The sequence below is a fragment of the Doryrhamphus excisus genome, chromosome 21 (assembly GCF_030265055.1).
Source record: "Doryrhamphus excisus isolate RoL2022-K1 chromosome 21, RoL_Dexc_1.0, whole genome shotgun sequence".
NCBI lineage: Eukaryota > Metazoa > Chordata > Actinopteri > Syngnathiformes > Syngnathidae > Doryrhamphus > Doryrhamphus excisus.
In genome coordinates this window covers 2,717,232-2,738,305 of record NC_080486.1, presented here as the reverse complement: position 1 = coordinate 2,738,305, position 21,074 = coordinate 2,717,232, and the positions used below count along the sequence as shown (strand labels likewise).

The window sequence follows — 21,074 nt, the reverse complement described above, 5'->3', positions numbered from 1 at the left end:
GATTTTTGATTATCAACAGGTACTGTTGCTCACATCCATATTTGTTCCAGTCCTTCTGTGTGCACAAACTACAGTTAAATCTAAATTTTAGAAAGTATATACACACTAAAGTTATCAGTATAGATTCTCAAGGTGCAACAAAACAAAAACACCACAACCACAGCAAGTTAACACATCACAGTTATTTGCAAATGCCCGCAAGACATGCTGGGTAGTCACAATATGAACAATAACGCATCGGATGTAAAGAGTATTGTAACTCCTTGTGTACTTGGCTGCTTTAGCAGGACTAAGGCGAGCTAGCAGAGCCTGGATGTGTCAGTCTCACCAAGGTGAGACACAAAGCGGTGTCTGCAGGATGTGAGGTGGACGGGTGGGTCAGCGAAAAAAAAAAAAAAAAACAGACAAGCTGGGAGGGCAGCAGTCGGAGCATGGCGGGCGAGGGTGGAATTCCAATGAGCGTGAGATATTTGGGATGGAGCCTTCCCATATATACACAATACAGAGCGGAAGCACGGAGGGAAGGAAGATGAGACAAACAGCGGAGGCCTGCTTGGGTGGTACAAAATGTATGTCGTCTTTATGCTGGCGTAATTGCTCGCGAGAGATGAAAACAAGGGTGGAACGTTGAATTCCTGTCACATTCCTCAAAAGCATGGAATCTTTGAGGGAGGGAATATTATGAATAAGAAGCAGCAGAGCGCATGAGGTCACCGTCTGTAAGTCTAGCAGCCACTTCAAGGGCCGCTATTCAAGAACTCAACTATTTTCGGGGGTTGCGACCACAGAAGGAAGTCGGCTGCCGCTTTCCGAGCGAGCACTTTGGGAACGAGTACTACGACCGGGAGAAGTCACATTTTGCAATATTGAACTTTGTGACAACACTGGTGTATAAGCAAAATTTTGCATCAGAGTTTCTTGGAAGCTACAAGGCAGATCATTATAAGCAGCTGGTGGCAAACCTCCAACAAAGCCCTTCGGCTGCAATATGTCGTTCAAAATAAGGTCATTTTAGTACTGTAAAGTTCAAGGTGTATTTTTTTTTTAAACAAACAAGTTGGAAAACAGCTGGAATTTTATGTGAATAAAGTAAAAATATATTAGAAAAAAAAACTCAAATTGAAAATATGAGAAAAAAATTATTTTAGTAGCACAGGGTGAATTATTAAAGTTATAATATTCTGACAAACAAAATAAATACAACAAAAAGAAAATTGAGATAGAAAAAGAGCAAAGAAAATTGATACTACTAATAAAACCAATACAAATTTTCTTAATATAAAATATATAAAACTTTTTAGCATAATTTGCTTAACAAAATTACAAAGTTGTATCTTTTCATTGTTCACTGTGTTCCCCTGGATGGACAAACACACCGGTATGCAGTAAATAGTTGGTAAATACCGCCCTCTTGTGGTTACATTTTAAATAACATACAATGTTTTGAAATAACACATTACACAATATTTTGGGGTCGAAACGGTGCATTTTGGTGAATACACTTGCAACTAATAAACATAGATAGTGCATATGAAGCACTGCGTTGGTTTGGACAGCAAACTTATCGGGATTATGTTCCATAATTCAATAGAGCATTATTATATTGATAGGATGTGGTTATGATCACTTGGGTTCTACCGCCCTCTTGTGGTTACATTTTAAATTACATTTTATTTTGGGGTCGGAAATGTGCATTTTGGTGTATACACTTGCAATAAATAAACATAGATAGTGCATATGAAGTACTGCGTTGTTTTGGACAGCAAATTTATCGTGTTTATGTTCCATAACACAATAGAGCATTATTATATTGATATGAAGTGAGGAAAAAGCGATAAAAAATTAATGAATGTGGACCATTTGGGTTCCATCGCCCTCTTGTGGTTAAATTTGAAATAACATTTTATTTTGGGGTATACACTTGCAATAAATAAACATAGATAGTTTATATGAAGCACTGCGTTGGTTTGGACAGCAAATTTATTGGGATTATGTTCCATAATACAATAAAGCATTATTATATTGATGGGAAGTGGTTATGGACCATTCGGGTTCCCTCGCCTCATCTCCCTGCAAGTCCTGCACCGAATAGGGGAAGATGATTGACTTTGAGCCGGCTTGGCCTGCATCAGAACCTTGTTCCTCTCCAAAGCCACCTTCACGGTCTGCTGCACAAGGGCCTGGTATTTCCCGTCCATTTTCCTGACTTCGGGTTCGCAGGCGCTGCACTGAGCCATCAGCCTCTTGGTCTCCTCGACCAGTCTGCTCTTCTCCTGCTCTGCACGCTTGAGCTTCATCCGCTGGTCGCCCAGGGCCTTCTGCGCCCTCGCCAGCGTCTCTGCCGAGGCGGAAGCAGACCCCCGGTACTCTTCTCTCTCCCGCAGTGCGTGCTTTAACTCGTTGTGCAGACGCTGGATGTGCGGGTAAATATCCGGAATCACGTCCACCTGCTTGGGGTCCACCAGGCGCCTGTGCACCGCCTCCGTCCACTCCGCTTGAAAACAGTCGAGGGTTGCAGTCATCCCCATTTCGCTGAGAAAACTGCGTAAAAAGTCATCCACGGTGACCGGAAGTTCAAACCCGGAAGAAAGAGTTTGTGCTCTTTTCTCGCGCTCGTTGATGGTTTGGACTGTGGCCTCCAAATCTTCTTCTGACAAACTATCTTCATCATCATACTCGTCTTCATCCTCTTCGTGATCAACAACATTTTCTTGTTCCATTCCGACTAATTAGGGTAAAAAACGAAGCACTATTATACCACAAATGGTCCAAATGTAAACATTAGCTGTCGTCGACAAGATTGTCAACAAAGATGGCAGTTCCGTTTCCATGGCAATGACTCCGCGCGAGAGTTCAGGCAAAGAGTCACTCGACTCGCGTGAGTTCACCAAATCGCGTTTGTACGAACAGCAATGGCGGACTATCGAGAGGCGCCCTTGGCCACGCGTCCCAAAACATTGGACCCCAAAGAGTACTTTAACGTTTCGCCGGAGTACCGACGCGCCGAGGAAGAGCGGGCGGCGCTGCGGGCGAATTTGAAGAGGCAATACCAGACGCAACTCAACAACCCGCACAGAAAAGAGCTCATCGTAAGTGTGGCTAACCGCGAGCTAGCAATGTCACCCTTGGAGGAAGTCACAGCTGTCCCATTACATTTCACTCCTTTATGCGTGTTAAATTGGAACTGGAATATGATGTTACTTTGTGTCAAATTGGAACCGGAATATGTTGTTACTTTGTGTGAAATTGTAACCGGAATATGTTGTTTGTCATTCTAGTCGAATGACGATAGCAGGCTATCAAAATATGCTAACGCTCCGATATTAAAGCTAGCTGACTTACATCCGAGCAACGCAGTCAAATTGGTGTAGAATACGACCTACATTGTATAGATATTTTGTTACTTTGTGTCAAATTGGAACCGGAATATGTTGTTTGTCATTCTTGTCGAATGAAGATAGCAGGCTAGCAAAACACGCTAACGCTCCTAAATTAAAGCTAGCTTACTTACATCCGAACAACGCAGGTAAATGGTGTAGAATACGACCTACATTTTATATATATGTTTTGTTACTTTGTGTCAAATTGGAACTGGAATATATTACTTCGTGTGAAATTGGAGTTGTTTGTCATTCTTGTCGAATGACGACAGCAGGCTAGCGAAATATGCTAACGTTCCTATATTAAAGATAGCTTACTTACATCCGAACGACGCAGGTAAATTGGTGTAGAATACGACCTAAATTATGTATATGTTTTCTTAATTTGTGTCAAATTGGAACTGGAATATGCTGTTTGTCATTTTTGTCGAATGAAGATAGCAGGCTAGCAAAAATGCTAACGTTCCTATATTAAAGCTAGCTTACGTACATCCGAACAACGCAGGTAAATTGGTGTAGAACACGACCTACATTGTATATATCGTGACTAAACATTCGAATAAAATGCTTTGTACGTATGTACCATTATTTTTTTTTACAAAGTAGTGTTATACGAAATAACTCTGACTTACCTCGGCGTCCACATACTGTGCATCGGGGGTGTCCAACTCCTGCCACGGAGGACCGAGACACTGCTGGTTCTTTCCAACCGTCAACTGTCTCTTTCCAGCCGGCAACTCAGGCTTTTATACGTTAATGGAATGACCAATTATTGGCCAGTTACCGGTTGGAGGGAGAGAAAAAAAATCTCTGTTTCTGCTAAAAAAAACACGAACGTCTGAAATGAGCCACATGTTAGCATATTTAATCTGGAGTCCCAAGGCAATATAAAGGTTCTATATATTTTATTGTTGTTTTTTTTGTTTTTTTAACAGGATGACCCGGCCCTGACACGCTGGGTGTACGCCCGCGTCAACCCTTACAACCACTTCAGACCCACGGCCAAGACGTCGTTGATGGGCACCATGTTTGGCATCGTTCCTCTCTTCGTCCTCTACTTCGTCTTCAAGACAGACAGGGTATGTTCTCACGAGTGGCTTGGACTGTAAGGATACTGGAATTATATATTTAACATGGTTGATTCCATTCTATAATCTACTAGGGCTGCCTTAACTGGCTTGCACTCGGGCGGCGCTATCCTGTCTCTATCTCTATAAGGTTCTTGTTTTTGATAAAGCACTTAACAGAAATATTGCTATTTTAAAAATATCCATATATCGCCCAGCCTTATGATTTACTATCATAAAGCATTGTGATTTAAATATGCCTAACTTCAATATGAAGTGCTTTGTATTTTCAGTATCCTTCAGTCCAATATTTAACGGGAACTGCACACTTTTCTAAATTTTACCCATCATTCACAATCCTTATGTGACACATGAACACATTTCTTTCTCTTTTCTGTGCCTTAAGCACAAGAAAACAAGTTAATGTGCTCGCTTCCAATGCTATCATTGGGATACACCTATTTCCACTATGAAGCCCGCTAACAACGATGCATGTTTTCATATGCATGCCGTCATCATGCATTAACACGTACACTCATAACATGTCATAGTTGCAGTATCTTGCTTTATTTTCATGATTTAAAACACTAACCAAACTTCTTTCTTCGGCATACTAATACATGCTTATGCTAGTACTGTCAACAGCAGCAGCAGCGACATCACAATGTCCGCTCTCCTTGGGATGGCTATGTGTTCCAGTCCTCTGGTAAAAAATGCCGACAGCAAACGACCATCTTGAGTCTTGTTGTGAAATTGAGAGCAAGGTATCCACTCTTCGTCTGTGAATGACGTGTCATGCCAGATAAAAATAGTTTTTCATGTTAGCTGCTACAACAACAATATCCCTGTAGCTTGGTTAATATACAAGTCAGTTATGTAAATGGAACACTGTTGGCATTTTGAGTGTTTTTTGTGAGGGCTTTAGCACCAAAATAAGTATTTCCCATGACGCTGTTGCTCGCCAACAATGGACGTCATGGGAAATACCTATTTTGATGCTAAAACCCTCACAAAAAACACTCAAAATGCCAAGTGTTCTATTTACATAACTGACTTGTATATTAACCAAGCTTCAGGGATATTATTGTTGTAGCAGCTAACGTGAAAAAATATTCTCTGGCAGACTAACACGAGCGACTAATCACGGCGTCCTTCACAGACGAAGAGTGTATACCTACCTCTCAATTTCGCTACAAAGACTCTCGATGCTTGTTTGCCGTCTGCCTTTTTTACCAGAGGACTTGAGCACACGTCTTGTGCTGGAACACGCAGCCATCCCATGGAGAACGGATATCATAAATGATGTTGCTGTTGACAGAACTAGCATAAGTATGTATTAATATGCCTAGGAAAGAAGTTTGGGTAGTGTTTTAAATCGTGAAAATAAAGCAAGATACTGCAACTATTAAATGTTATCAGTATGTGTTAATGCATGATGATGGCATGCATATGGAAACATGCAGCGTTGTTAGAGGGCTTCATTGTGGAAATAGATGTATCCCAATGATAGCATTGTAAGCTAGCACATTAACTTGTTCTCTTGTGTTTATAAGGCACAGAAAAGGGAAAGAAGTGTGTTCATGTGTCACATAAGGATTGTGAATGATGGACAAAATTCAATTAAGTGCAGCGCCCCTTTAACAGCACTTTAATACACATGGACAAGTATATTTGGTTTATTGTCTAACAGTCAACTGTCATACAGGTACAATCATCACCGGTTTGTTTGTTTACAGGACAGAAAAGAGCAGCGTATTCAAGACGGGACTCTGGAACGCAAGTTCAGCTTGACGTCGTGAGCTCCAAGACCTCCTGCGTGTGTTCTCTCCTGTCAGTGCGTATAATTATTAACACAATAAACCTATGCTGTCACAAATTGACTGGCTGCATACAGTCATGTGTCCTTCTAAGAAGACGTTAGCGTTCTTCCAAGTTCTTCCTCTAGTCTTTGCTGGGCCTCCAGTTGGGATTGAAGTGGCTGCATAGATTCTCCCAGCACTGGTAGTAGCTCTTGTCCAGCTTCTGGCACGTCTCCAGCCCCCACTTGGTCACAGCCATGCTGAAGGAGGACTCGAACATGAAGGCCTGAGGAGAGAAAGAGGATTTACAGTCAGTCAAAGGTGATCCAGTACAGAATCCTACTCTTCTTCCAAGAGCCCTATGAAGCCATTGATACGCCGCTCGGTTATTAAAATGCATTTTTACACAATAAGCAATAAACAAGTACAGGCAAGAAAAGCTGTGCTTTTTCACTTACCATCGTTCCTTCAGCCACCCTCTCAGGTTGGAGCTGAGCGGCGCTGTTCTTCTCAAAGCAGTCAGCGTCAGGGCCGTGTGGGGTCATCATGCTGTGGAGACTGCCCCCTCCTGGCTGGAAACCCTCCTCTTTGGCTTCATAGTGGCCCTTGATGAGGCCCATGAATTCACTCATGCAGTTGCCTGTAAACACAGACAGGGGGTGCAATAACACTAAATTAGACTAGACCAAGATGCAATAAAAATCAAGTCCACTAGGTGTCAGTGTTTTCACCCAATGATCATTACCGGCTTATTTAAATACATTAATATACAAGCGGAAATAACATTTAAAGTAAGTGCAGCCTTACGGTGATAATATGGTGGTCGGAAGGTGTGGTCAGCCACGCCCCAGCGCGGGGGGAAGATGACAAAGTCAGCGATGGCCACGCCCGGTCTTGTTGATTTGGCTGTCAACACGGTAAAGATGGACGGATCCTAGACAAAACAAGACGTTAAAGCGTTCTCGTGTTTTTTTTCTTCTTCTTTGTTGGTAGAGCAAACGTGACTCACGGCGTGGTCAAAGGCCACACAGTTGATGACCATGAAGTTGTTGAGGTTGTATTTGTACGGCGTGTAGTTGCCGTGCCAGGCCACCACATTGAAGGGGGAGAAATCCTAACAAAACAGATAAGACACTCAGCAAAAGCAACAACACAAAAGACTTTAAATTGAACTTTTCACAAGGGGAGGAACAATGAATGATGCCTTTGTACTCTTAAATTCCCACGCCGAGCGCTGCTTGGCATAAAGGGGAAAATGGTCATAATGAAAAAGTTTTGTGAAATAAGCCGTCTTCCATCCCCCCCCTTGTTCTTTGTGAGACAACGTCGCAGGTATTACTCGGTAATTGGCTTCCAAATCAAACTTTCACAAACTTTTAAGCATTTGCGGCGGTGTAGTTATAGGAGAGGGGCGGGGGGTAACAGCGGAGCGCAGAGATATTTCTTTATCTTGATTGTTAAAAAAACACAGCAATTTTATAGCGCTTCTGTTCTGATAATGTCACCGCCAAAAAAAAAAGAAATACAGCAGCAGCTCTAAAATCGATATAGTTCATTACAACTGGAGCCATCTTCTGGCTGACCTTGGCGCTCGCTACACACACACACACACACATAAACACACACACAATTTTTATATTCTATAAATGCTATTGTCATGTTTTTGCAGGCATATAAGTGAAATATTTATGTGGCCTTATTTGGTTTGTTAATCATGCGCTCTGGAAAGACGTTGACTTTCATCAAATTATATGTTGATAATGTTTGATTCTCATATTATTCATTTTTTTTCAAATATAAATAATCGCTGTTTAATGGTTGAATACAGCTTAGTAGTAATAGTAAACACAAATTCATATTTAGCAATAGTTTGGGCCTGAATCAAGTGAAATATAAGGCATTCAGAGCCATTGAAGGCATGTAGTATTCTATTTCGGCCACTAGATGTCAGTAATGTAACACTGACGACACAACAGCCTCCACTGGAAGTACTGTGCAGGATAGGAAATGTAAGTCTATATCCTACATGTCTATAAAGGTGACTATAGGGGTGTTATTTAAAGTTTAGAGGGCTCTGATGATATTTAGAAGGTGGTAAACGATTAATTTGTGAAAAATATTAAATTTATAAATAAGTAATCCTAATTGGCGGAAATCAATGAATCAATTAGTTTGACTTAAAATGGAGACCCGTCTAAATTGTTAGTTTACATATTGTGCATCATTTTACTTTACTCAGTTGTTTAACACTAATATGTTTTAATTTGAATTCAAATATATAAAAGTGAAATTTTGACTGCAAGGATATTTCTGGTCACTTTTTTAAAAAAATTTGAAGGCCTTTTTTTGTTGGACCTAATATATAAAAGTGGGTCACAACTTATTGACCGTCAACTAAACGCCAAATGACGTTTGGTGGATGTGGTACAGGATAATTCCTGGACATTCACGTGTAGCGCCTCTCCTTGTTTCGATTAGAAGAGTTGTACACACACACACACACATATACAGTACACAAAAACAAACATATTGGCCCAGTCAAGCAAATAATAAGTTAATTTGAGCAATTTTGTTGCGCGGCAGGGGGACCAAAACAGCAGGACAAGATGGAAGAACCCCCCCCCCCCATCTTATTTTCTTGTCCCCCCTCCCTCCCCTTCTCTCTATAGGCTAGTGGAAGGATGGACGTCAGGAAAGGGACACCTTTAACCTTTCTTATTTACGGTAAGAGGCTTGAAAATGTCCCCGGCCTTGCATGGTTTCCACGGTTACAGCCCCTTATTGCCTTACATTACACGTCCTGGCAATTATCTGCACAACAGGAAGAAGGCGGCGTCGTTGCTTCAGTGAAATATGTTGAAATAAACGCTTTGTTTTGTTTTTCGACGTATCGCCGCACGCGAAACCCCCCTGACCGCCTTAACTAATTACGGGCGATTAAGACGCATAATTGAGGTGGAAACGCTTGGATATGGAATATATGCCAGGGATGGGAAATGAATCGCACGACGCGCTTCCCTTTGGCGAGCGTCCACGCTGTTAGTCATTGTCGCGCTTCACTGGGTGTTTCCTCAGCCGCATGCTAACCTTCAATGAGCTAATAGGACACATAGGTGACACATGCACACATACACACACCTGTTGGCAAGCGAAGAGCTTTCCTTGGTACTTGTTGATGACGGTGTAACCGGTGGACACCTCGCGGTCCTCGTACCACGCCACGGGACACAGGAAGTCTCTCGGGTTGGCCAAACCGTTGGCTCCTGTTGACAAGTCACAGTCAGTCATCATTCGTTCAATGTTGTTTTTACCATGCAAACACAATTTTACGCTATTAAAAGGAGTTTTGTCGAGCACTAGGACGTGATTGGCTGTCACATCTGTCACTCCAGGTGCACGTGCACTAACGCACGCCGGTGTTTTGTCGGCCATTGAGATCGGCGCGATGACGATATGCGCCACAATCCGCGACAAGCAGGCTAGCTAGCTCAATTAGCATGGCCGCGGTATGGAATTATTGCCACGTTTCGCCCATGGGTGGTAAATATGTGGAACCGAGGGTCCGAACTGGATGTCCGCTGATGTTTAAGCACAAGATGACGAAAGGACGGCGGCCATGAAGCTCAGGAGGCACTTTTTTTTTTAACCTTAGGAGTTTCAGCTCACTGATGATGTAGTGATATCAGCTCTTAATGATCGAAAAATCGATTCTCAACTCAAAATATCGATATTTTTGATACTTCCGTGCAGGGGCGTCACTAGGTTCTTAGGACAGGCTATGAATGAATGTAGTAGACATTCAAAAAAATCAAAGAAACAAATAAACAAAAACCGCGATATAACTTTCCACTTTTTCCCACAGATTAAAAAAAAAAAAAAATCAATAAAAAAATACAAAAATCAATTAAAACAATGTAAAATTATTTATGGGGGCATAAAAATATTTTAAGGGGGATGAATCCCTCCTAAAACAGGCCTAATGACGCCACTGCTTCCATGTCTGAAACGAAGCTGTTGTCAATAAAGTTTTCATTCTTATGGTACTTCTTAATGAATAGTTTATTTTTATTGTTTTATTATCTTTTTTGTTATTTAAAATACAATTTTAACATATTTTATGATAAATCAACATGTTATATTCATGTTACTATCGTCACGAAATACCAATTACATACACAAGTTTGTTTACAGAGAAGAGACTCTTTGCAATTTCTGCAATACCAATAAAGCGCCACTAGATGGCAGTATTTCCCCTGAAAACCTTCCTGTTCCTTTACCATTAATGTCCATAAGACATCTTCAGTGTTATATCTTTGCTCTGCAATGTTATTATATTCTTTTTACACTTTTATGACAGGAATATATCCCACTGTAATCGTCGTCACATGACATGTCGCCATTCCCCTGTCACCCACCTATGGGTCCCAGGTCAGGCAGCTCAAAATGTGCTCCGTACACCTCCAGGATGTAACCCCTGGTTTCTCCGAAGACGTCCACGCTGAAGCGCATCCCTTGCTGAAGGACGCATATCTCATTGGGCTCCACCATCATCTTCCCGAACTCTGTGGTGACCAGGAGCTCCCCCTGCTGGGGGACTGGAGACACAAAAAGATTATTTCATTTTCTGCGTGATGCTGATTTTGTTTTTTTGTGCTTACCAATCAAAAAGTCTCCATCGGAGTTGTTGAAGCATCTGGAACGCAGGAGGACAACAACCATGAGGTAAACTAAGAACGCTGATGAGATATGAATGATAATATGCTTATGATCGACTCACCTGTTACGCATGGGCGTATTGCAGGCGTACACGTGGATGGCGATGCCGTTGCGGGATTTCGCATCCCCGGCTCCGCAGAGCGTGTGCAGACCCTGCGGGACGCACACAACAATCGCACTGGAGACCTTCCACTTCCAATTCCGGTCTAACGTGCAACGCAACCCACCGCCACAAAGTCCACTTTCTTCTCCGTAGACTTTGGGATGGAGAATGGCCGCCATCGCAGCTGAGAGAGGAAAACAATGGAGGCTTTTGAGACAATAATAGGCTAATTCAGCATTGTTTTGGTTCTTTGGCTCCCCCTACTGGTGTAAAGTGTCATTTCCTTTAAAGACGCTGTGGTAACAGTAGTACGGTAGTACAAAAAGCAGTAAAAGTTGCTATTGTTGCGAGTGATGCGGCAAAATCAGGCTGCCAGAAACAAAAAAAAAACATTACAGGCCACTAAAAAACACAAAAATGGGTGTCCTGGCTGGTCCACCTATATCACACAGCCCAAAAAAATAACAATAATTAAAGGTCACCATATTACATAGCCTTAAAAATGATCCAAGGTCACTATTGCAACAAAAGTGAGTGTCCTGGCTGGTCCACCTATATAACAGAGCCCTAAAAATATGATCCGATGCCACAATTGAGACCAAAATGAGTGTCCTGGCTGGTCCACTTATATCACACAGCCAAAAAAATAATAATAATAATAATTAAAGGTCACCATATTACATAGCCTTAAAAACGATCCAAGGTCACCATTGTGTCCTGGCTGGTCCACCAAAATTACAAACTGCTAAAGCAGACTATTCGGTTTATCATTGCAACAAAAGTGAGTGTCCTGGCTGGTCCACCTATATAACAGAGCCCTAAAAATATGATCCAATGCCACCATTGAGACCAAAATGAGTGTCCTGGCTGGTCCACTAAAACTACAAACTGCGAAAACAGACTATTCGGTTCATCATTGCAATAAAAGTGAGTGTCCTGGCTGGTCCACCAATCTTAAAAACGACTTAAATGATTCAGGCCACCCAAAGTCATACTTTAGTGTTTGTCATAAGCCAGTATCATGATTGTGAATTGTTACATAATCTAGCTTTAATAACAGTAGGCATTTTAATGCAGCACATAATGAATCTATGATGGGCAATAATGGCCACACCAACCATCACATCATGGTGTGTGTGTGTGTGTGTGTCCATGCTACCTGGTTGGGGTCCGGCTCCACCTCAGTCCAGTTCTCGGTCAGGTCCCCACAAGGCGCAGCGCTAAAAGGTTTATGCTTGACAGACGGCAGGATGCGATACAACCAGCTGGAGACCAAACAAATACTTCAAATGAACATTCACATGCTGGAACATAAACATGGACACCTTCTCTTATTGGCTGGCCGCGGGCAGGTGAAGGCGGAGCCAGAGAGCTGCTCGGCGTAGAGTCCGTACGGGCACACCTGAGGATTATTCTGTCGGGACACAGTGTGCTGCATTCAGGCGTCACTTTAAGAAGCGGTAGAATGAATTGTCCGGTACCTGTCCTTTCGGGAGAGAACCGGGGCAGCGGGGGTCTTCCGAGGAGAATTCATTCCCAAAACCGCACATGTACTGCAAAAAAAAAAAAAAAAAAACACACCACGCGGCGTCATTGTAATGCACAATAAATGTGCTCACGCTGCTTATAATTAAATTTCAGGCTCGTCATTAAGTCTGTTTTCTTAATTGTCGTCACATTGATTCGCATCACATTTGTAATAAAACGGCACAGTCATCCGTTGTTGTTATTATTTGCCGCTGCAGACTAATTACGCCTGCATATTTTAATTTTTCTCATCAATATTTCCATGAAGATTGCTTTATGAGACACGACTGCTGCACTTGAACACACCATCAGCAGCCTAATAAGACAGTCATCCATCATCTAGCTTCATTTATTGCTTCCGGTTATTAAATATTAAATGTGTTTTTTTTTTAACATTAAAGCCCTCTAGACATTAACTAACACCCCTATAGTTATCTTTACACTTTATTATTACCCAATAGTGCACCCAAATACGGCTGAATATTATAAAGCAATGTCTCAGCAATGTAACATTACTGACACCTAGTGGTCAGTGTGTAGTACTACACATAGCACCACCTTCTGAATGCATTATGTTACTTAATTTATCCATTTTTATGCTTCAAAAGGCTGAATATAAAGTCTTAGTGTTGGGTGGCTATTGTCTCAGCAATGTAACATTACTGACACCTAGTGGTCAGTGTGGAGTACTGCACATAGAATGACCTTCTGAATGCATTATTTTACTTCATATATCCATTTTTGATGCTTCAAAAGGCTGAATATTAAGTCTTAGTGTTGGGTGGCTATTGTTTCCGCAATGTAACATTACTGACACCTAGTGGTCAGTGTGGAGAACTACACATAGCACCACCTTCAGAATGCATTATGTTATTTCATTTATCCATTTTTATGCTTCAAAAGGCTGAATATAAAGTCTTAGTGTTGGGTGGCTATTGTCTCAGCAATGTAGCATTACTGACACCTAGTGGTCAGTATGGAGTACTGCACATGCACCTTCTGAATGCATTATTTTACTTCATTAATCCATTTTGATGCTTCAAAAAAGGCTGAATATAAACATTACTGACACCTAGTGGTCAGTGTGCAGTACTACACATAGCACGCACCTTATGAATGCATTATTTTACTTCATTAATCCATTTTGATGCTTCAAAAAAGGCTGAATATAAACATTACTGACACCTAGTGGTCAGTGTGGAGTACTACACATAGCACGCACCTTCTGAATGCATTATTTTACTTCATTAATCCATTTTGATGCTTCAAAAGGCTGCAAAGTGTGAAGTGGTGAGGCGTTCATGTGTTGGAAAGATGCTGAGTCACTGTTAGTGTGCAAAATCGGGTGCAAATGTCTTCCATATGTGCACATTAGTGTGCAAGTTAACTACACACAAAATGTATTTTTTTTTTAAATCACATAAAATGACAATAATTGTGCAAATATTAATGTATTATACTCCCAATGCTTCCAAAAGTTACAATATTTTCCTTTGAACGGTCCTGAGCTCACATCTGGGCAGCTGCCGAATGCTGCATCCTGATTGGCTCAGGAGCGACACCACCCATCTGTCCGTCTGCTTGCCTTATTCACATAACTTTATGCGTTTTTGGTGCAAAACTGAGAAGAAGACATCAGCTAAAGTATGTATTTCCTATCGGATACTGCAGTACACATACATACATACATACATAAACACGGGTACTTGAACGCCACACCGTCATTTTCAATGAAACAAAAAGCCGCCTTACCTCCAGTTCAGCCATTCTTCTGTCTGCAGATGGGAAAGTTGAAAAGAGTTAAAAATTAACAATAATAGTTTAACTCCTGGAGCAAACGTCCTCACTCACTTCTTACCCCGTAGAGAGTGGACGAGGTGGGCTGGATGTTCCCCAATATGGCTTCAATTAGGCCCCCGGATGGTTGGATGGTTGGATGGATGGCTGTGTGACGCAATGCAAGGCATGCAAAGGACGGGTCAGAGGTGTGCAAACAAAGACGCCAGGACAAACAACAAGCACGTTGGGAAACATTGATGTTAACTTTGGTCATCGTGTCCGCAAAATCATTAAAAAATTATCTTACATCATCAAGCTCCGCCCCCTGGAGCGCCTGTTTTTTTTTTTTTTAGACAACTTGAAAGTCACTTTGTGGGAAGAAAAAGAAGACGATTTGTGCTGCTGAATTTAGCTCGTACATAGAAATGGTACGATGGAGTGTTAGGGGCACATCGAAAATAAACATTGGAGATTTCGTAAAATAAAAGTTGTACATTTATGAGAAAAAGAGTCATACGTTTATGAGAATAAAAGTCGTTAAATTTACAGTTATACACATTTTTATAGTAAATTTATAGCTGTGAAAACTGAGAACTTATGTGACCTTTGGCCTTTTTTTTTCTCTGAAATGTTTGACTTTTTATCTTGTGAGTTTCTGACTCTTATTCTCTTAAATGTTTGACTTTTTTTCACTGAAATTTTATTTTTTTTTTATCTTGTGAAATTTATGATTTTTTTATCTTGTGAAATTTATGATGTTTTTATCTAGTTAAATTTATGTTTTTTTTATCTCGTGAATTTATGACTCTTATTCTCTTAAATGTATGACTTTTATTCTCAGAAATGTGTGACTTTTTTTCTCTGAAATTTATGATTTTTTTCCTCTGAAATTTATGATTTTTTTAATCTTGTGAATTAATGACTCTTATTCTCTTAAATGTTTGACTTTTTTTCACTGAAATTTTATTTTATTTTTATCTTGTGAAATTTATGATTTTTTTATCTCGTGAAATTTATGATTTTTTTATCTCGTGAAATTTATGATTTTTTTAGCTCGTGAATTTATGACTCTTATTCTCTTAAATGTATGACTTTTATTCTCAGAAATGTGACTTTTTTCTCTGAAATGTATGATTTTTTTCCTCTGAAATTTATGATTTTTTTAATCTTGTGAATTAATGACTCTTATTCTCTTAAATGTATGACTATAATTCTCTGAAATCTACGACTTTTTTCTTGTCAATTTATGACTTTTTTCTTGTGAATTTTCAACTTTTATGACTTATTTTTTTTTATTCTCAAATTAAATATTAAATAAACAACTTTTTGCTCGTAACGATAAGTGTCAATGTCCGACACTTATTCTCGTAATTTTCTTTTTTTAATTAACTTTTTGTCTTGTCAATTTACGACCGACTTTTGATACCCAACTTGTTCTAATAAATGTATGATTTTTTGCCGTACATTTACAATTTTTACTCTTATAAATGTATGACTTTTATTCTCGTAAATGTCTAACTTTTGTCGTAAATATAGAACTTTTTTTCTAGTAAATGTACGACTTTAAAATTTAAACAAATTTTTTAAAATATGTTTGCATTTTTGACATGTAGTTGTATTAGCACATGATGTAAGAAGCTAATGATAAAGCGAATGAATGACATTGTGATGAAAAGGTTCGCCATAAAGGAAAATATTCCATGCCTTTGTTGAAAGAGAGGCTACCCCAGGCGTTGGCATCAAACTAAATCAATTCCGTCTTTTCCCATTCACGCCTGGCTTGTCTATTTCTTTTCTTTTGCCGGTGTTGTCGGGGGAAGGCTAAATGAAGGCAATTCTCCTAGCGAGGCGCAAATAAACTCGCCGTGGCAGAAGTAACCCTTCCTCCGGCGAGGCGTGCAGTCGGGGCGCGGGCCTCCCCGCTGGCAGGCAGACAGGACGCGGCGGCGGCGAAGACGAGAAAGCCCAAATGGCGGCAAAATATCACACCGCCGTTTTCCCGGAAATTGATCTGCTGCTCGCACGGAGAAAGAAAATGGGCCATTTTAATTTCATCCGCGGGTCTCATGATGGAATTGGAGAGTATTTGGGTCGGATGGGGAATCTGCCTGGGTGCTTTAAAGGCAGGCGAGGCGAAGTGTTGACAGCGAGCCGTGTATCTATGCATGCGTAAGTGGCCTATAAACACTTTGTTATTAGATGCCTGCTGCACTCAAACGCTACGCCTCCGAGCCGCCGTCTGCCAATATGCATAAACAAGCAATCACACGCACACGCACGTGTGCACGTGCACGCTCTTTCACCCGGGACTCCGCTCGCCAACATCCACAACTGTGAAAAACTCTCTAGCTTTGCTCCTTTATACTCTCTTTTTAAATGCATTTTGTATAAAAGTCATAAGACACCGCGGGTTTGATTCCCGGCCGTTGGATATGTTCGGTGGACAAACGGGAGGGTTGTGTAAAGACGATAAGCTAAATCATATTTACTATTTTAGCTATCTTAGCTAGTTACGCTAAATGCAAATACACGGCATGATGTAGGGACGCTACATAGCTTGTGCTATCTTGCAAGGTGTTCGCATGCTAACTGTTAGCATGTTACAATTCTTGCTATTTACCACATGTCTAAATGTATGAACACTGTAGAGGTGTGTTGGCGCTTTCAATACGTAATGCTGTCTTGCTAGGTGCTAGCATGCTAAATGTTAGCATGTTACAATTCTTGCTATTTACCACATGTCTAAATGTACGAACACTGTAGAGGTGTGTTGGCGCTTTCAATACTTAATGCTATCTTGGTAGGTGCTAGCATGCTAACCGTTAGCATGTTACAATTCTTGCTATTTACCACGTCTAAATCCAAATACATGTCTAAATGTATGAACACTGTAGAGGTGTGTTGGCACTTTAAATAATTTATGCTATCTTGGTAGGTGCTAGCATGCTAACCGTTAGCATGTTACAATTCTTGCTATTTGCCATCTAAATCCAAATACATAGTACATGTCTAAATGTATGAACACTGTAAAGGTGTGTTGGCGCTTTCAATACTTAATGCTATCTTGCTAGGTGCTAGCATGCTAACTGTTAGCATGTTACAATTCTTGCTATTTACAATCTAAATCCAAATACATAGTACATGTCTAAATGTATGAACACTGTAAAGGTGTGTTGTCAATTTCAATACGTAATGCTATCTTGCAGGGTGCTAGCATGCTAACTGTTAGCATTGTAATTATTTTATTCACATTCAAATATAAATACATATATGTTATGATGTAGGGACACTGTAGAACAGGCTTGGCACTTTCAGGCTATCTTGCTAGCATGCTAACTGTTAGCATTTTAACTACTTTACTCATGTTAAAACATAAATACATATATGTTATGATGTAGGGACACTGTAGAACAGCATTGGTACTTTATGCTATCTTGCTAGGTGCTAGTATTTTAGCATTTTAAATATTTTTTTAAAATATCATGCCAAATGTAAATACATTTCATGATGTAGGGACGCTGTAGAACTGCCTTGGTACTTTCAGTACTTAGTGTTATGTTGTATGTCATCATGTTAGCATACATGTTAGCATATTTGCTGTTTTAATCATGTCAAAATGCAAAGATACACATAGCATGACATAGTTACATTCGCTAACATAGCGAAATAACATTAGCATGCTAACTGTTAGCATGATAGCACTTTAGCTATGGTATTTGGGTTAGTACAGTAGTACTTGAGTCAGATAAGATATGGACGTATGAAACGGCAAATTCGATGAGTAAATTGCTAAATCGAAAAAAAAAACACAGAATGAAACTCAGACACCAAGTGGCGAGTATCGGCCTCATCCAGTATCTCCACTGCAGAGAAATCGTAATTGTAGCCGGGTTACACGCTAAATGTTAAATTAGCCCTGACACGAGACATCCACTGCTTGCCTCACGCGCCACAAATTTGACAGCTCCATTTAACACTGATTAGATTTGCGAGGACGCGTAGTGTGCGTGTCACGCCGCCGACTCCGCCAGCTTCTCCCGAAATCCTATCCGTCGCCTGATGTTATGCAAATGGAACTAATACGAAGGTGGTTCAAAGCCTCGCGTTTCCACGACGATTGCTCTAACAAGGAGGGCGCCATTTGGGGGTCATTAAACGATGCCCCCCGCTCCCCCCTCCCCTCCTACGCCATTAAAAGGGCTCACACCCACACCGAGACGCGCACTGCAGATGCCTTTTAGTGCCAGCTCCCAGTTCCTTACACATCACAGTGTCACAGAATAGAAAATTACACTCTCCTCCCACAGAGAAAATTGCTTTGGAATTGCTTGGTTATAAAAATGTGCCTTAAAGAGAGAGAGGAGTTCTTACAATAAAAAAGGACACACACACACACACACACACACAACACAATTACCGAAGCACTCTAACAGCAATCCTTACAAGTTAATCCAAGGATTTAACAATTATTGATGTTGTGTATTTTAGGTGTCTTCTTATAAACTGTACTTTTTTTTTCTATTGTCCCGCCTTTACATTGAAAACATTAAAAACATTAAAAACATGGCAACAATATAGGAATAATCTCCCACATAGCCACAACATCTGGCAACATATTCTATTTTTCAACAGACACACCAATCATAACCAAATAAAATACACAAGACCGCCACAAAAGAGAGAAAATATAAACATCGGAAACAGTATAGCGTCCAAAACATGGCGGAAAGACGAAAAACTAAAACCTTCACGTGTGTCGTCATGTGACAAATCATCGAGATTATGACGACCTCCTCAATCATACAAAATATTATTTTATGACTCCAGTTCTAATAAGTGAGTAGTGAATCGAGTACCGTGGAAAAGTACTCGTAACATTTCTGCAATGTTGGCAAAAGTCGGTCGTCTTATATTCGGCATCATCATCGACTTATATTCATCGATTTCAAAATTAAAGTTAAAATAACAACCACTGCGTTCAACTTTGGAGGTTCCGTTGTAGAAAAATACTTGAAAAGCATCAAGTTGTCTTATATACAGGATCGTCTTATATTCGTGTTAAAAAAATAATTTTGCATTTTGTTATGGTCGTCTTATATTCTGATCAATGCAGTGATCATTAAAATTAATCAGTTTTTATATGGGGGGGGTTAATTAGAAATATTTGGACACAGGATTACGTTCAAAAACTGTTGTAAAATACAACAACTTTGGAGGTTCCGTTGTAGAAAAATACTCAATTGGTATTATTTTTGCGATAAGTTGTCTTATAATCAGGATCGTCTTATATTCGTGTCAATGCATTAGTTTACTTATGTGAATCAGTTTGAATGGGCGACAATTTAAAAAGTGTTAAAAAAATAATTTAGCATTTTGTTATGTGTCGTCTTATATTCTGATCAATGCAGCGATCATTAAAATTAATCCGTTTTTATATGGGGGGGTTTAATTAGAAATATTTGGACACTGGATTACATTCAAAAACTGTTGTAAAATACAACTTTGGAGGTTCCGTTGTAGAAAAATACTAAATTGGTATTTTTGCTATAAGTTGTCTTATATACAGGATCGTCTTATATTCGTGTCAATGCATTAGTTTACTTATATGAATCAGTTTGAATGGGTGACAATTTAAAAAGTGTTAAAAAATAATTTAGCATTTTGTTATGTGTCGTCTTATATTCTGATCAATGCAGTGATCATTAAAATTAATCTGTTTTTATATGGGGGGGGGTTAATTAGAAATATTTGGACACTGGATTACATTCAAAAACTGTTGTAAAATACAACTTTGGAGGTTCCGTTGTAGAAAAATACTCAATTGGTATTATTTTTGCGATACGTTGTCTTATATACAGGATCGTCTTATATTCGTGTCAATGCATTAGTTTACTTATTTGAATCAGTTTGAATGGGCGACAATTTAAAAAGTGTTAAAAAAATAATTTTGCATTTTGTTATGTGTCGTCTTATATTCTGATCAATGCAGTGATCATTAAAATTTATCTGTTTTTATATGGGGGGGGTTAATTAGAAATATTTGGACACTGGATTACATTCAAAAACTGTTGTAAAATACAACAACTTTGGAGGTTCCGTTGTAGAAAAATACTCAATTGGTATTATTTTTGCGATAAGTTGTCTTATATACAGGATCGTCTTATATTCGTGCCAATGCATAAGTTCACTTATGTGAATCAGTTTGAATGGGCGACAATTTAAAAAGTGTTAAAAAATAATTTTGCATTTTGTTATGGGTCGTCTTATATTCTGATCAATGCAGTGATCATTAAAATTAATCAGTTTTTATATGGGGGGGTTTAATTAGAAATATTTGGACACAGGATTACGTTCAAAAACTGTTGTAAAATACAACAACTTTGGAGGTTCCGTTGTAGAAAAATACTCAATTGGTATTATTTTTGCGATAAGTTGTCTTATATTCAGGAGCGTCTTATATTCGTGTCAATGCATAAGTTCACTAATGTGAATCAGTTTGAATGGGCGACAATTTAAAAAGTGTTAAAAAAATAATTTTGCATTTTGTTATGGTTGTCTTATATTCTGATCAATGCAGTGATCATTAAAATTAATCAGTTTTTATATGGGGGGGGTTAATTAGAAATATTTGGAAACTGGATTATGTTAAAAAACTGTTGTAAAATACTGACTCTATATTTTGTCTTACGTCTTATATTTGAAT

At 39.6% G+C, this 21,074-nt stretch overlaps 3 protein-coding genes across 4 annotated transcripts; 1 reads left to right on the top strand and 2 right to left on the bottom strand.

Moving 5' to 3' along the window:
- Positions 1-1,971: 1,971 nt before the first annotated feature.
- Positions 1,972-4,091, bottom strand: LOC131108429 (sperm-associated antigen 16 protein-like). The gene is made up of 2 exons (XM_058059364.1): positions 4,013-4,091; positions 1,972-2,725 (listed from the first exon to the last, which is right to left on the bottom strand). The coding sequence occupies exon 2, from the start codon at positions 2,718-2,720 to the stop codon at positions 2,037-2,039; it is 684 nt and encodes a 227-aa protein (XP_057915347.1). The 5' UTR covers positions 2,721-2,725; positions 4,013-4,091; the 3' UTR covers positions 1,972-2,036.
- Positions 2,867-6,327, top strand: ndufb4 (NADH:ubiquinone oxidoreductase subunit B4). The gene is made up of 3 exons (XM_058059365.1): positions 2,867-3,089; positions 4,316-4,459; positions 6,184-6,327. The coding sequence occupies exons 1-3, from the start codon at positions 2,913-2,915 to the stop codon at positions 6,244-6,246; spliced, it is 384 nt and encodes a 127-aa protein (XP_057915348.1). The 5' UTR covers positions 2,867-2,912; the 3' UTR covers positions 6,247-6,327.
- hgd (homogentisate 1,2-dioxygenase) lies at positions 6,109-14,516 on the bottom strand. 2 transcript variants are annotated; one of them, XM_058059363.1, is made up of 14 exons: positions 14,451-14,516; positions 14,345-14,367; positions 12,547-12,618; positions 12,391-12,479; positions 12,225-12,330; positions 11,190-11,249; positions 11,024-11,115; positions 10,905-10,939; positions 10,662-10,841; positions 9,385-9,509; positions 7,256-7,360; positions 7,054-7,180; positions 6,705-6,886; positions 6,109-6,532 (listed from the first exon to the last, which is right to left on the bottom strand). In XM_058059363.1, the coding sequence occupies exons 2-14, from the start codon at positions 14,357-14,359 to the stop codon at positions 6,389-6,391; spliced, it is 1,332 nt and encodes a 443-aa protein (XP_057915346.1). In that variant the 5' UTR covers positions 14,360-14,367; positions 14,451-14,516; the 3' UTR covers positions 6,109-6,388. The 2 variants fall into 2 exon arrangements, with proteins under 2 accessions (XP_057915346.1, XP_057915345.1); XM_058059362.1 differs by having other exon boundaries at positions 14,444-14,493.
- Positions 14,517-21,074: the final 6,558 nt, after the last annotated feature.

Bases quoted from the DNA above. Each gene is read 5' to 3' on its own strand.
- LOC131108429 (XM_058059364.1), bottom strand. From the start codon at position 2,720: ATGGAACAAGAAAATGTTGTTGATCACGAAGAGGATGAAGACGAGTAT.
- ndufb4 (XM_058059365.1), top strand. From the start codon at position 2,913: ATGGCGGACTATCGAGAGGCGCCCTTGGCCACGCGTCCCAAAACATTG. The intron at 3,090-4,315 runs GTAAGTGTGGCT...TTTTTTTAACAG, and splicing joins CGCACAGAAAAGAGCTCATC to GATGACCCGGCCCTGACACG. The intron at 4,460-6,183 runs GTATGTTCTCAC...GTTTGTTTACAG, and splicing joins TCGTCTTCAAGACAGACAGG to GACAGAAAAGAGCAGCGTAT.
- hgd (XM_058059363.1), bottom strand. The intron at 10,940-11,023 runs GTGAGTCGATCA...CCTGCGTTCCAG, and splicing joins AATACGCCCATGCGTAACAG to ATGCTTCAACAACTCCGATG. The intron at 10,842-10,904 runs GTAAGCACAAAA...TTGTGTCTCCAG, and splicing joins CGATGGAGACTTTTTGATTG to TCCCCCAGCAGGGGGAGCTC.